This window comes from Simochromis diagramma, unplaced genomic scaffold (assembly GCF_900408965.1).
Source record: "Simochromis diagramma unplaced genomic scaffold, fSimDia1.1 OVJJ01000631.1, whole genome shotgun sequence".
Classification (NCBI taxonomy): Eukaryota; Metazoa; Chordata; class Actinopteri; order Cichliformes; family Cichlidae; genus Simochromis; species Simochromis diagramma.
The window spans coordinates 62,048-78,600 of record NW_024387500.1 but is presented as its reverse complement, the minus strand read 5'-3'; the positions used below and the strand labels follow the sequence as shown (position 1 = coordinate 78,600).

The window sequence follows — 16,553 nt, the reverse complement described above, 5'->3', positions numbered from 1 at the left end:
ATACGGCATTGTATAATACAGTTTAAAATTCTTCACCGGGCGTACCTAACCAAAGCTAAACTAGCCAAAATATACAATACCTCTGATGATAGATGTCCGAGGTGCAAACAATCACCCACCACTATGAGCCATATGTTCTGGACCTGCTCTGATTTGAACCGGTTCTGGGAATTCGTTTGTAAGGTTCTTTCATATGTGTGTGGGAAAACAATTGATCCTAATCCGATGACAGCAGTCTTTGGTGTACTCCCAAACCAACACGGGATAACTTCTTATCAACTGAATGCAGTGGCTTTCTCATCTGTCCTGGCACGCAGGCTAATTCTTCTTAAATGGAAGGATTCAGGTCCGCCAGTGTTTGTTCAGTGGGTTCAAGGTTCAAGGTTCTTTATTTGTCACATGCATAGTTTATAGTGGGTGAGAGAGGTGATGAGGTGCTTGCAGATAGAGCATCTGAGATACAGTTTGAGAGGGTCTCAAAGTAAATACTACAAAACCTGGTCATCCTTTGTTGAATATGTGGAGAAGTTGTCATTTACTGAAGTATTACTGCCTTTATCTGTGTTTGTTTTGTTCTTTGGTGGGTTTTGTGGTGTGTTTGTTTTTTTTTTTTTTGGGGGGGGGGGGGGGGGGGTTGTTGTTTTTTTTTTTTTTTTTGCCTTGTTCACATGGTAGTTTTTTTTGTTTGTGCCCATAGATTATACATTTTCCTGCATCCAACTGGTTTGCACTGTGTGGCTGTCAATGGAAAATTGTATTTAGTAGTCAGTATAATCTTTTAGTGATATAAGTTTGCATATGGTAGAATACTGCATGTAGTGATTTGTATTAGGAAATATTCAACCATGTATACTTAGAGGCATATAATCAATTGTGTGTGATCTCTAACAGGCTGCAGGCTTGGCGTGCACCCCAGGAATGCACCCCCACGTCCTGGGAGAACGAGAGCTTGTACCTGGTTTTATTGTTTTATGGCAGGATTAACGTAGTTACGTTTGTTTTAGTCTAAGTGCTTTAACTGCTGGACTTCCTCACCCTTCTCCTGACCAAGGATGTACCTTTTATGACCCTTTGATCAGCAGGGCACACGCACACACGCGCACACACACACACACACACGTTCAATGGAGTATAAAATAAAGACCGGGGCAAAGCTCAGCGCGAGTCTCAGTCTGGAGGCTGCCCTTGCTAGCAAGAAGTTCTGTGTGTTTCTCTTCTCTGAGTCTTTACTGAAGAAGTGTTTTAGAACATTTTCCTTAACAGTGGCGCAACCGGTTTCACAATGGCTGTGTTTGTAATCGCAATTTGAGTTGTATTTTTCTGTACTTTTGTCATATTGGAAAATCATAAATAAAGTTGTCAAAAAAAAAGAGTACTGCATCCAACACTTTACATTGTACTTGTGATATAAAGCTTCAGAAATGTTCGTAGTGCTTTTGCACAAGTCTGCTTGGTGCTTGATTCTGTGTGTGATTGGAACACCTGAATTTAATGTGGATGAGTGAATCCCTCCAACAAAATAGTGTTCAGGGTGTTTTCATTCTTTTCTCCTAGCTTGTTCTTTATTGTGACTCTTCTTTATATAATGTAAAACATTTCAAAAACAAAAGATAGTATTTTAAGAAAGTATTTTTGTGGGAAAATGTATAATGTACTTCCACTTGGCAATAGTTAGCGTGTAAAGTTATTCATGTCAGGAGGGTGACGGGCCAGACTGGAAGTGTCCATGGTACACCTGTCTTAGCTGAAGGGACAACAAACCTGGGCTCCAACAGGCTCTTTCCTAGTTACAAAGACCACCTCTCCTGACCTTCCTGTTGTGAGACCTGAAGTGACAGCATGAATTCTGAGAAGACAATAAAACAAATATAAATATTAGGTGAATTGTGATTTTAACCAGTAGAAAGTCCTTCCCGATGCTCAGTGATCAACTGACCTCCGTGGAGGAGGAGGAGGAGGGCTCTTGCCTGCCCTGTCTGGACTGTGCTTCATCTCCTTGTCTAAGCTGGAGCGGCGTGGTTTTTCCACCTGTGGCCGGCTGCTGCACTTGGCACCAAGAGAAGCTGATGAGGTAGCTGAAAGACCAACCGATGACTGAAGGTCCACAGCGGCTGCAGGAAGCTGTGACACTGCTGCTGGAGCTAAACACATCACAATGCTGTCATTTAATAAATTGTCTTTCATATAAATGACAAAGAAAGTAGATTAATGTCTGCCTATTTTGAAATGTTTAATCAGCCTGGTTTCATCATGATGCCATTCAAGATGATCTTGAAACTGCTTTGAGAAGCTACTCTGCTCACTTAAAGGAACAATGAATGAAATTAACAACATGTGCACTAGAGGGACAACTGTGAGACAACTCCCAAAACAGGAAAGGTTTTATAGGTGGAAGCCACTGACATTTTTCCTCTCCTCATCTTTTCTGACTGTTGTTTCAGTAGTTTTGCATTTGGCTAGAGTCAGTGTGCCTACTGGTGCCACAAGGTGATACTTGGACCCTACAGAAGTCACAAAGGTAGTCCAACTCCTCCAGGATCGTCTTTCAGCAGAGTCTCAAGAGCATGGAGGGGATTCCATGAGACAGGCAGTTACCCTATGAGAGAAGGAGGGGGCCGTCGAAAATCCTTAACCCATCAGCAAGGTCAGCAAGGAATAGCGTGAGTGCTGACAAAGTTACAAAATGACCTCCATCAGGCCACTGGTGTGAATGTCTCTGATCAAACAATCAGAAACAGACCTCATGAAGGTGGCCTGAGGACCCGACATTCGCTACTGTGCTTATTGCCCAGCGCTGTGGAGCCCGACTGACATTTTCAAAAGAATAATAACTGGCAGCTGCACCACAGCTGCTTTTCACAGACGAGCAGGTTCACCCTGAGCACATGTGACAGATGCAAAAGGGTCACAGGGAGAAGCAAAGAAGAATGTTATGCTGCCTGTAACATCGCTCAACATGACCAGTTTTTTGGTGGGTCAGTGGCAGTCTGGGGAGGCATATCACACAGACCTCTACTGGCTAGGCAAGGCAGCCTGACTTTCATCAAGCATCAGGATGAAAACCTTGGACCCATTGTCAGACCATGTGCTGGTGCTGGGGTTTCTGGGTTCCTCATGGTGCCCAACAATGCCCAGCTTCATGTAAGAGTATGGTGGCAGTTCCTGAGTTTGAAGGAATTGATTGACCTGCCTCTGTGCCTGCCTGTCTTAAATCCTGTACAACATCTGTCTTCTCATTTGGAGCACCAATGTTGTCAATCATGTATATAAGCATGTGGGGACCATAATAACTATTGAGTACCATCTTGAGTTGCTGTAACTACTGTGCCAAATCATTTTTTGACTGTGATTTTCGAGGTGTCTTTGAATTCAGTCCTCTTTATATTGATTATTTTAATTTCCATCAAACACTGCAGCATCCTTTTGTTTCTAACACATTATATATCCATATCAGTACCTTTTTGAGCAGTGTAAATGACCTTGATAAGAATGAAAAGAGTTGTATTAACGTACTACAAGGAGGTGATATCTAAGGTGATATCTTTCTTCAAACTGGAGTCATACCTGTGTTTGGGGGTTTTAAATCAGTGGAGTCCCCTTGATCACTTTGTTTGGAAGGTGTGTCTTGCTGGGTGGCAAACACAAGTGCCTGATCCTCCCCTGAGATTTTAGCACAAACACAAAGTATCAGTATTAGCTGGTCACAACCACACTACCACTTTACCATTACTTTAGTGGTAATACTGTGAAAGTTATTATAGTTCACCATTAGAGACTGATTATTGAAGCCATAATGTTTCATATTGTTTGGGCAGCCAGACACGAGTCCCATGGTCAAATACAAAAATATTTCAAGTGAAAAGTTAAGAACTGTTGAATTTAAACACAACAACAAAGGGTTTCATGCATGCCTTAACATATTTATGACACTATACAGTGCTGATTGGCAAAAAACCCCAAAACAGTTTTCTTCAAATTTGAAGGGTTATAATAATAGACCAGCGGGGGAGCTGGCTCTAGCCCCTCCCTCACAGACACACACTATCTTGGTTGGCTGCTGCCTCTAAACATATTGTGCGTTGTCAGTCTTGTGTGCCGGTCAGTAACATTCAATATTTATTAGTTACTGTTACTGTGTTGTTCTCTTTTTGCTTGTTGTTTGTTTTTCAGCAGGCGATCAAACAGATTTTTAGTGTCGTTTCTCTCTGGCTCTCGTCTCCTGTCTTTTTCTTTCCCTCTCTTTCTGTTGAGTCTCTTTCCAACTTTTCTTCTCTTTGTCTTTCTCTTTCCCGTCTCCCAGTAATGTCCATTCTGATTGTAATAACTTAAAAGTAAAAAAATAAATACATCAACAATAAAGATCAAATAAACTATGATAATCAAGTGGACCAGTATAGCAAAAGCTGTATTGATCCACTTGGGAAAATAAATCTGTTGGGCATTTTTTGTGCCTATAGACAATAATTCTGATTGTTAGAGTGCTGGACAGGACCGCAACCCCCCCGAAAAAAACAAAACAAAACAAAAAACAAAACAAAACAAAGAACAAACTGCATGAGAAGCATTGTGGGACTCTACCTTGCAGTGTCAGGTTCAGAAGTGTGTTCTGTTCTGATTTCGATGCAAGTCGAGCTGTATGTTGTGAGGCAGAATTGTTCACTCTGAATTCTGACACATCCAAACTAGGGATAGACTCCATTACGCTGGCCTGGACCTCTTGTAGGACCTGGTTAAAGCCGATACTGGTGCTGGGAGGTTGAGTGTGGCTAGAATTGAAGGTGGCTGGTTGTTTCACTCGGCTGGGACTGGACTTACTCATACAGCTGGCTTTTCCACTGAGGCCGCCCCCTTGAGTTTGTTTCTCTGTTGTCTGTGGAGAATAGTGAAAGTTTGTTTCAAACTAGGCACAAAACTGAATGAGAGCTTTTTTAAAATACCACAAGAATGCAGTTTAGACAGACAATCGTGGTCTGAACCAGACTGACAACAATTACTCTAAAACAGATTGGAAACAATTTCTAAATACGACCTAAATATCCCCCAACCCCGGAAAAAAAAGCCAGTGCTTGTGATATCATGACAGTAGGGATAACACAGCCCGGGATGAGGCGAGGCGGGTCAGGTGGGTTGGAACTCTGCATTATCCCTGACATGTGTAGAAACCTCTAAAACTTTGAACATGCTGATGGCAACAGATATATGCAATTTTTTCCAGGATATATTTATTGAGCAATTGTCTGTATGACAATGGAATTTACAGCATGAGATAGTTGCTCTGTTTTTGTACATTAACATCACATAGCATAACAAAATATAACAAAACGTAACATAACATGGTACAATACCCTCCCACACGCCCACAACCCCAGTCCCAGCTGTCCAGCTAGCTTGTCATAATGAGAAGCCAAAAATCAGATTGCTGATTGTGCAAAGGCCTGTTTCCAAAGTCTAAATGTATTGTCTAGAATAGACGGTTTAAAAGATGGATTCCCTACAATAGGTGTAATAGGTGATAGAGACTTCAAATCAAAGTGTAGTTTAATCTGCTTAAGAATACGTCATATATATACTTATCAATGGGCAGGGGAGACAGCAGTATAGCTTCTATACAGTAATGCTGACAAGCTTCCAGCTCCAGTTGCAACCATGTGAGGGGGTTGCTGTTGTCAACTAACCAGTACGTCATGAATTTTATATGCGAAGCCCAGTAATAAAACAGGAGATTCGGAAGCGCTAACCCTCCTGCTTTTTAGACTTGCAAAGATGTTTCCCAGCAATTCTGTGTGTTTTATTGCCCCATTAAAAAGGTAAGATGAGTGAATTTAGGTTTTTAAAAAATGTTTTAGGAAGGAACACAGGGAGATTGGGAAATAAGTGCAACCACTTAGGCAAAACTATCATCTTTATAGCATTAACTCTGCCAATGAGTGATATAGGAAGCGTATTCCAGAACTGTATACTTGACTGAAGCTCAGATATTAAGGGAGAGAAGTTAGATTTTAATAGAGAGGAATTGCTTTTTGTAACCTGAATACCCAGATAAGTGAGCTTCTCATAAGCTATACTGAATGGGAGGTTTTGCAGCCATGATGGGTTACTCACATGTATAGCCATTAGTTCACTTTTATTCAGATTTATCCTGTATCCAAAGACCCAAAGAACTTAATTTTGTCTAATATGGCAGGAATAGTCTTTCCTGGTTGGGTGATATATAAAAATATAGAGTGAGATTTTATTAGTAGTTGTATCAGTATTACAACCAAAAATAGTTGGATCTTTGCGTATGCTTTCAGCAAAGGGCTCTATTGCCAAGGCAAATATCAGTGGGGAGAGGGCATCCCTGCTTTGTCCCTCTGCATAAGCCAAAGGATGGTGATAGAATCTGGTTGGTAAGAACGCGAGCATGAGGACTGACATAAAGCAACTCCACCATTGACATACATTTCTTACTCAATTTAAATCTTTCCAATATTTTGAACAAATAGGGCCATTCAATCTGGTCAAATGCCTTCTCAGCGTCGAGTGCCAAAACTGCCAACTCTTCTTTGGGTCTGGCAGTGGAGTAAATAATGTTGAATAGTCACCTGAGATTAAAAGATGAATTTCTCTGGGGTATAAATCCAGTTTGATCAGGGTGTACTAAAGGGGGCTTAATCTACTGGCAAATACTTTAGACAATAGTTTCCCATCCAGATTTAGCAAGGTGATGGGACGATAAGAACCTACATTCTCAGCATTCCTACCTTTTTTATAAATAACAGTTATAATTGCCTCTGTAAGGGTGGGAGGGAGGACTTTATCTGCTAGAGCTTGAGTGAATGTTTTATGCAGGTATGGGCACAAAATCTCACTAAATTCAAAGCTCAGAGTATTTCTGCTTGGTGCACAAAAAGGCTTTACTGATTTTTGCTGAGAGTAGATTATTATATTCATATTTTAAAGACAGTATTTTCTTAGGTAGCATTGTGGATGGCGTTTGGGCATTCTCTTTATCCAGATCTTTAATTTGTTTGTCCAAGTCAAGGAGCTTAGCCCGGTTTCTCTTCCTTCTGGCTGATTTAAAAGAGATAATAGTACCCCTTAAATAGGCTCCCAAAGTGTAGCAGGCTTAGTTTCTGAGTTGCCATTTCCATCAATACGGAGAGATCTGTGTTTCTAAATATTCATGAAAATCCTTCTCGCGTAACAATAGAGGGTTAAGCCTCCATATTTGCTGCGGCCTAGTTGCATTTTAGATGTTTTAGGTTAATGTGACAGGGGAGTGATCTGAGATGACATGATACAGTGGCTTGCAAAAGTATTCGGCCCCCTTGAACTTTCCCACATTTTGTCACATTACAGCCACAAACATGAATCAATGTTATTGGAATTCCAGGTGAAAGACCAACACAAAGTGGTGCACACGTGAGAAGTGGAATGAAAATCAGACATGATTCCAAACATTTTTTACAAATAAATAACTGCAAAGTGGGGTGTGTGTAATTATTCAGCCCCCTGAGTCAATACTTTGTAGAACCAGCTTTTGCTGCAGTTCCAGCTGCCAGTCTTTTAGGGTCTGTCTCTACCAGCTTTGCACATCTACAGACTGAAATCTTTGCCCATTCTTCTTTGCAAAACAACTCCAGCTCAGTCAGATTAGATGGACAGCGTTTGTGATAGAGATGGACTGATCCGATATTAAGTATCGGTATCGGTCTGATACTGACGCAAATTACTGAATCGGATATCGGAGAGAAATAGAAAATGTAATCCGATCCATTAAATATCAAAAAAGCACCTCAGAAAACTTGCGACATGGCCTAACTCGGCTCATAACCTCAGCACGTCGGAGCAGTATGCGTCACGTGATAGAGCGGCTGTGGCGTGAGAGACCTGTCGGCGGTCTGGTTGAGCATTTGGAGTCTCACTACCATTTCATCTCCGACAAAGTGATCCCAGAGAGAAGTAAAGCAAGTGTGTAAGTTCATCTCTGAATGTTTGTAAAGCATTCCAGCGTTACGTTTAACAACCGATATATGGAGCGACTGCCTCTTCTTGCTACTACTTCAACCATGAAACTGATCAATGATCAGCTGATCGGCTTTTCTGTCGCGAGTCCGTCTCTCTTGTTTGTTTATTGCTCACTTCCTGCCAGAAAGAGGAAACCAGCGGCTGAACAACAGCAGCACATTTAAGCTTGATCAGCTGTTGTTAGAATGCATTTAATATTACTTTCTACACCAGGATCTTTTTCTACAGCTGACGGCTGGTAACTGTTGTTTTGATTTGGTGCTGTATAAATAAAATTGAATTGAATTGACTATTGCTAACTTTATCTCATAATTAAAGCGTCTGTCCTCTCTTGTCTGTTTAATTGTATTCTTGAGCTCGGTTGTCTGTTTTCTTATCTTTTGTTCAGTTCTGTTGTTTTTATTTGTTGTTTTTATTTTTAATGGTGATGTTACTGTAAAAGATAAAGTTTAAAACTCAATAAAGACAACAAAAAAAAAAGAAGGCAAATCCAATCAAATTCAATTCAACATTATTTATAAAGCACTTTGTAATAGCCAGCATAGGACCAAAGTGCTGTACAGTATCTAGTTAGGAATAATAGATAAAACACTCGCGTCGGACAGCTTGGGTTGTGTCATTCAGCCAGGGATCAGATTGACTTTTAGGCTGCCTGGTTTTTAATGAAGCCACAGTGTCCAAAGCAGTCTGGCAGGTGGAATAAAACCATGAGCTCAGTTCCTCAGTCCGGCTGCATAAAAACTCCAGGATTATACAGTTTGGGTTAAAAACTGCTGAAAGCTGCTCAACAGTGGAGGAGTTAAAAACGCAACAGCAGCAGCGCTGCTACAGGCAAGAGGAACTTCAAAAATAACAATACTATGGTCAGAAAACACAGCATCACAAATCTCTACGTTGAAAACAGAAAAAACGAGATAAAACAAGATCAAGTGTGTTTCCACGTTCATGTGTGTGACAGGTCACACATTCCACAAGATTTAAAAAAATCGCTGAGGTTTAAAAAGCCCTTTGCCATGGGCATATCAGGGCAACACGTGAATATTAAAATCCCCAACAAGAAGAACACAATCATATTTTGGCATGCCAAGAAGTCATTCACAAAGTCTTTATTGTATTCTGGAGGACAATTGTTAGAGCCAATGCATAGAAAAATATTTTTGGTACCGTTTCAGTTATTATGTTACATGTTTGGTTTATATAAGACGTTATCAGAGAATATATGCTGCGTGTTTAATTTTTGTCTGGAAAGATAAAAATGATGGCGCATGTGTGGTAGCAGGTTAGAATGAGCCAGTACGGCAATGGAAATGTGCGCTGTAGCAGCAAAGAGCTTTTTGACTGTGACATCGTTTGTTTGTATGTACGAGTCAGAAGTGGAAGAATTATTTTTTCATGGCTTGGGACAGAAATTCGCCACTACAATGATAAACCACCGCGCACAACACTGTGTGAGAGCAGCCCTGCTCAAACAGCCAGTTCAAAGCTGCTGAATGGTGTGGATAACTGCTTACATTTAAAATGACCTTTAAAAATCATTGCAGCCCAACATCTGCGGTGAATTAAAATAGCAGCAATCGTCAGGTTGTTCAGAGAAGATGCTACATTTAACAGTGCTCAGACACGTCTCACACACGCACAGAAAATCCAGTCCTCGGGATATGAAGAGAGCCTTCAGAATAAAAGTTTTGTTTGCTAGGGACCTAGCATTTACCAGACCAATCTTGACAGTAAGCGGTGAATCTGCGTTGTTAGCCATCCTAGAAACCCGACACAGAGGCCACAGGTTCTGCAAATTCACTCCAAGCCAGCTGGGACAAGCAGAGCAGGGTTTTCGGGGCTGGAACGTCCCATCCAGACTGGCGACAGGTACCAGCCAGTCATCGACAGGTTCCAGTGAATGCAGAGAGATAGAGAAGCGAGGCACCGCTCCGTGTTTTTTGGATAAGGGAGTACAAGAGCACCTTAAAGAAACTTCCAGCTTCACCAGGCAGCCATTACAGCGCCCCCGGTGACGGGGCACTTACGCCGGAGAGGTAGAGCTGGGATATGGCACAGCGGAGTTGGGATCTCAAATTTTTATGTCCAGCTTGGTTCAACTTTGCCAGATCTTTGGCAGAAAGTCAAAAAGCATCCATGTGAGTGAAAACTGATGAAACCCATCTTTATATATTTTTAATTTCTTGATTTTATTAAATTTACAGAACTCAAGTAGCCTTGGGATCTGCCAACAATGATTCCTGCAACATTTTCAATCAATAACATGATAAATGATGCCAAAGTGACACAGATTGTTGACATTTACATTTCTGTAAAGAGGTCCAGAGGTTTATCTACAAGTGAATGAGAGTTTAGTGTTGACCTCTAACCTGTGTGTCTTTGTGTCTTACCACGGTCCGCTCACTGTGGGTGTGTTCTGCTGTTGTTGGTGCAAGTTGGTCCAGTTCGTCAGACTCCTGAAGACCTGTTCTCCTCTGCAGGGCGGGACTGCCCTCTCTGCTGCGAGGATGCACCTTCACAACATGACAACATGTCTTACAAACCGCAGACAAAAAAAGGTGCTCACATTTTGCTGCTTTACAGTTGTTACTGCCATACCGCTAGTTAATGTATTTTGTTTTGCACTATGCATATTTTATATGTCATCAGCAGAGATGGGCAGTAACGCATTACTTGTAACGCGTTACTGTAATCTGATTACTTTTTTCAGGTAATGAGTAAAGTAAGGGGTTACTATTGCAAAAACAGTAATTAGATTACCGTTACTTTCCCGTAGGAACGCTGCGTTACTGCGTCACTAAAACCGTGATTTTTTGCGAGAATGTCTCACGACAGTGACGTAAGCGAGTGCGCCGTTGGTGACAACAGCTGTGTGCAGATCAACAATGGATAATATAAGGAGTGTGGGAGAGAGTATGAGCGTGCGGCGTTTAAAGCGTGGAACTACTGACCTTACTTTGAGTTTGATTCCATAAAAAGTGACAAAAACATTAGTGTCCGTTGTGCGTGGGAAGAAAACTTCTTTTTACAGCGAAAAAACCCCTAAATTTCCGAGCAAGCACCGAGTAGCTACGACGTAATGGGAAACTCACAGAGAAACTCGCGGATTCTTCCACTGACCGCTGCGGCACACCTGCAACCTCCGCCTACCCCAGTCCTGCTTTACAGGTGAAAATAGAGCAACAGCAGCGCTGAGTCTTTGACTTTATTTATTTTCTGCTGTGTTTTACTTGCATCTATTTGAAAGAGTGAGTGTAAACACAAAAAAATATATATTTTCTGTGCTGGAATGTGCAGAAAATAGGTTTAAATGTTAAACAAATTTCTTCCAGTCAGAGAATGTTGCATATAATTTAATTTTTGCTTGATGCATAAAGTTAAAAGATTAAAAAGAGTTTTAAAAAGAGACTTTTCCATTTGATTACATTTTGTACGATGGATTATGCAGGAAAAGTAGAATTGGGCTGAAAGATCTATCGCTTTATCACCTATTCAGGTTGTAAATCGTGTTTTTAAAAAGTAACTAAGTAACTAAGTAATTAATTACTTTTGAAAATAAGTAATCAGTAAAGTAACAGGATTACTTTTTTGGGGAAGTAATCGGTAATTAGTTACTGATTACTTTTTTCAAGTAACTTGACCAACACTGGTCATCAGGTCATTTATTTTGGAAATTCTCATGTAGGAACTATTGTACTGCATGTTGTTTCCGCTGGAGCACCTGAGTGACATGCACGCCCATGTTGAAGTATGAACATGGCAAGTTGAAGCAGGAGAGGGCAACTTAAGTCAGCGGAAGTTAAAGTGTTCTTAAAAGTATCTGTAAAGTGCTCATTTCTGCCTCTAAGCATGGGTCAGCCTGCGAGGTATGTTGTATATGTTATATAGATCATTTTATGTCTGTGTTTTACTCGTCTTACTATCTCATTGAATTTTATGTTGGTTTTTTTTCAGCGGTGGCCTCGTTTGTGACCAAGGTGCTATAACAATATCAATCCCAAGATTGTACAATTCATATGAAAGCCACCTTCATGCCATCAGTAAAAAGAACTCTTAAAGAGTTCTTTAATGACTTTAAGAAGAGGTGGAAGTGATCAGTTATGCAGCCCAAGAACTATTATCCATATGGTACCTTAGCCACAGTGGGTGAGTGCCGTCCGGGGATGGGTTTCAGAGGGAGACCGGGGGAATGTTGGGAGGTCTGGACCACAGAAGGTGCTGTGCTCTTCGTTCCGTGGGCCACAATCAGAGACGGCAAGCCCACCAACCTGGTCTCAGCCTGGCTCCCAGAGAGAGAAGGAGTGAGCTGAGGCAGCCTGACTGAGGACCGAGGTTGGGGTTTTGGGGAGTTCTGAAGACTCTGGGTCTTTGCTGGTCCGTTGCCCAGTTCAACAGCTTCTACCGGCTCTAACTGGGCTGATCTGGGTGATGGGACCGACTCTGACACACACCTGGTGAAAACAGGAGCATTTTCAAGAGCGTTTTCTTGAGCAGTTTTAACTCTGAGTGAAAGTACTGAGTACCTGCGGAGAGAGCTGAGGGTGTCAGTCAGGGCTTTGACCCTCTTTAACATGGAGTCCATCTTAAGAGGCGCCTCCTTCAGGAAACGCATTGCCTCTACCTCCTGCCTCAACACCAAGCGCATCTTCATCTGCAGCTCTGGAAACTCACCTGGAAGATACCAAACATGGAAGGGAACTTTACTCTGAGTACACTACCAAAATCTACATGACATATCAGGTTAATTATTTATTTCATTATTTCAATAACTCCCAGAGGTGACTGATTGAATTTTTTGAGTTTTTAATTAATTAATTATTAAAATCACTATAATATTTATTAGAACATTACATGACCAAACCATTCATATATCAAAATACAGATCTAATGCACCTATTACATGTTGGCCAATAAAATGATTTGGTTCAACCTTTCACTGAGTCACCCTAAACCAGGTGTCGGCAACCTTTAACACCCAAACACCCGGGTGTCCAAATGAGCCATTTGGACACCCGGGTCCATGGAAAAGAAAATACTGGGAGCCGCAAATACTTTTTGACATCTTAAATGAAGATAACACTGCATATTGTTTTTTCATCTTTGCACTTTGTATAAAAGTGTGTTGCTTTTGAAATCCACGAGGTGCTACAGAGAAAGTTAAATTTTACTTACGTAATGAACACATTTTGAAGATAAATCAATAATAACAAAAACGAAACTTGTCGACTTGAAGGTGTTTTTCAAATGAGTTAAAAAGCTGAACTTAAATCATCCATGTAGCAAACAAAAAATTTCATGTCACAAAAAATGTCACAAAAATGTCATTTTTATATCGCCTTTGACCAGAAATGACCAGAATTTATAAAATATAATAGAAAAAAAAGGTCTATGTCACTAAACAATTAAAAATTAATGTCTGCAAAATATCAGCATAAATATTTATTTCACCTGGGTAATGTTCCTGAACATTTGCTCACAGCGTCTGCAAAGCAGGGCTGTGCGAGGTCACTTTCATCTTTATGCAGGACTGTAAGCTGTGGTCTGTGAGGTGTGAGCGGTGTTTGTGGAGAACATGTATACGTGGATCCGAAGATCGACCGGACTCCAAATGCATATTTCTTCGTGTTTATGTGTCGGGGATGGCATTCCATGTTTGTCCGGTCTTCAAAGGGTGTCAACATCACTCCATTTGTGATCCTGAACAAGAGTGGCCTTCTGATGGGCAACATCTTGACCCTCTGTCAAGCGTTTGAATTCGTACACCCACATATCTTTGTCAGCTATGTCAGCCAGCTCCAGATCAGGTTGACTTACACCTGCAAATGCAGGGAGGGAGGGATCGATGGTCAGGGGAGTGATAATGTGTTTTTTCCTCTCCGAACTCTTGGAATTGTTTCCCAAAACGATGCTTGCATCGTGGTGATTGCAGACTGCAAATATTCTGCATTTATTACCCTGTGACCTTGTTTAAACTCTCTTAAAGAGGGGAAGTGAGACAGTGTGTCTCTCTGTAAATCTCTGACTAAAACTGTCGGCTTGTGCTCAAGCCCTAACACCACCTCCAGCATGTGTAGCACTGTGCCTCCCCTGAAGAGTTGTATTCAGCTTGTTCAGGTTTGCTATCATGTCCACCGTCAAGTGCAGCCTTTCCAGCCACTCTGGCTGTTCAGAAAAGGCGAGCCCTTTGCTGCTCATGAAAGTTTTCACCTCTTCCAGACGTGCACCAAAGCGTTTCAGCACCTCTCCTCTGGACAGCCACCGGACTCTGTTATACATGAGGAGATCAGAGTACGTGCTCTGCATCTCATCCAATAACAAATGGAACTGATGGTGATTTAAACATTTTGCTATTATTTTATTGCTAATCTGAATGACAACATTCATGACCTCTGTGCATTCTGGAGGAAAGGTTTGCGTGCACAATGTCTCTTGGTGCAGGATGCAGTGAAATGTCAGCAGCTTTCTATCCAGTGACTTCTGCAGCAATGCCAAGAAGCCCCCGTGCACACCAATCAGACTTGGCGCCCCATCAGTAGCCACTGACACTAGGTGGGTTGTTTCCATTTCTTTAGCTCTTAAACAATCAAGCACAGCTTCACAGACGTCCTTCTCCAGTGTCTGGCATTTTAGTGGTATCATCTCAATCATTTCTTCCTGTGGTGGTGCGGCTTCCCATGCCTGACTATTTCCTGAGTGGTCACAAAATCTGCATGTATAGTTGAATTTGCCAATTTCATCCTTCTGCATCAGTTCCGAAACAGCTTTTTTTCTCTCTTCTCCCTCTGGATATTTATCAGCAAAGGTTGTGTGTTTAGTTTGGACACGTCTTGCGACATGTAAGCTTTTATTGTTAGCCAGTCTCTCTCCACAGATTAGGCATACTGGTAGGCCAGAATGAATCTGCCCAGGTATCATTAATTATTCTATTTCTTCAGATATTTTTCTTTTCTTACTTTTCTCCGGCTTCCGCAAGCGTGACGCTTGTTTAAAATAAAATATAATTTAATTTTAATATTTCACGATCACAATAATCTTCCAATTTGAACTACAATTTAAAAAAGAACTAACAAAAATAAAGTACACCTCAATTAAATACTTATAACTTATTTTCCCACGCCACGCAGAGCCGCAGTATAAGGATGAAAGAGCCGCATGCACTGCAGGTCGCTGACCCCTGCCCTAAACCCACTAACCTTTGAGAATGGCCAGAGTTTCCCCGACCCCCCGTAGGCTCATCGCTCCTTCCTCTACATCTCTCAGAGTTACACTCAGCTGGCTTGAACCGGTAATGGAGCTTCTTTGCAAATGGTCCACATAGTCCTCCAGTTCACTGCAAAGTAAAGAACACAGAAGACAGAAACATGGCATTAACAGTCACAGGCAGCAGAGTCAACTGTGTGACGGCCTGCTGTAGAAACAAGATGGCAGCAGAGAGCAGGTTTAAGGAGTCACAGTCACTGGTCCTGTGTGTGGCCCTAATATAAAGATACTAGAGATCCAGATCAGTGATTATTCTGTTAATTCTTTTTGTGAATAACTTGAAAACTGCTGCACCTAAAAGTCTGCTACATGAAATGTTCAAGTGACTGGAATGTTCTGACATGGCATCTTGTAGCTTTCCAGCACTTTACTAGCTAGACCAGTCTGACAACATAAACACACATAAACCATCATCAGACGTGATGTATATATAAAAGCTTGGGTGCTGCAAGGTTAGATTAGATTGAACTTCAATTTCATTGCACAGCTTACAAGTAATATAAAAGTACATATGCAGTTAGCCTCTAACCTCAAGGGTAGGAGCAATAAATGCATAGACACTATGCACATAAATATACATAATATAATAACCAGAGCTAAGTGAGCAACATCAAGCAGGTCTACAGAGTGACACAACACCCCCACCTGACATAATCTGACCACCTCTCACTGGTCCTCATCCCTGCCTACATCCCCTGCAGCAAACAGACCCATCCAGGCACCTGGGTTATTAAAACATGGCTAGATGGTGCTCTCCTCCAACTACAGGACTGTTTTGATATAACAGCCTGGTCCATCTTTGAACAACGGGACCTGGAGACCTTCAGTCAGTCCCTTTCTACATTAAGTGTTGTGTAGATGTGACAGCAACAGAAACCAAACGTGTTTATCTTAACCCAAAGCTTTATGGCTGTGGTTAAAGGCTGCGCAGATCCTCACAGGTGGAATGACTGTCTCACTGCGTCCCACATCAGCAGCGATGACGCGCTGTGAGAGACCCTGCTTATGCAGTTCAACAACGCGACCACGTTCACGTTGCCTTTGTCATCAGAACGTCATGGCAGCGTGACTACCTGACAGAAAATGACAATGAATCCACATTTTTGCCACAGATTTGGCCTTTTAAAGGCGTGTGATCCTAACCTTTTGATCAGCTGTAAAACAGCCTGTTTCCGTTTAAGTGCTGTTTTCAATAAATTGCATGTTCAAAAATGTTTTGTCTCACTCCCATTTCTTCTTGTTGCATGTTGAAGCTCTACTTGGAATCTTGTTAAGATCCAACCATG

The 16,553-nt window shown here is 41.5% G+C and overlaps 1 protein-coding gene across 3 annotated transcripts in view; it reads right to left on the bottom strand.

Annotated features, from left to right (window-relative positions):
• LOC120725670 (SRC kinase signaling inhibitor 1-like) overlaps positions 1–16,553 on the bottom strand; it is a 64,483-nt gene that overhangs the window by 15,093 nt on the left and 32,837 nt on the right. For all 3 annotated transcript variants that reach the window (XM_040018651.1, XM_040018653.1, XM_040018654.1), the window contains exons 12-19: positions 15,201–15,337; positions 12,531–12,678; positions 12,140–12,458; positions 10,398–10,520; positions 4,579–4,870; positions 3,565–3,660; positions 1,937–2,141; positions 1,762–1,846 (exon numbers count right to left, since the gene is read on the bottom strand). In XM_040018651.1, the coding sequence (XP_039874585.1) occupies positions 1,762–1,846; positions 1,937–2,141; positions 3,565–3,660; positions 4,579–4,870; positions 10,398–10,520; positions 12,140–12,458; positions 12,531–12,678; positions 15,201–15,337 (1,405 nt within the window). The remainder of the gene's footprint in view (positions 1–1,761; positions 1,847–1,936; positions 2,142–3,564; positions 3,661–4,578; positions 4,871–10,397; positions 10,521–12,139; positions 12,459–12,530; positions 12,679–15,200; positions 15,338–16,553) is intronic.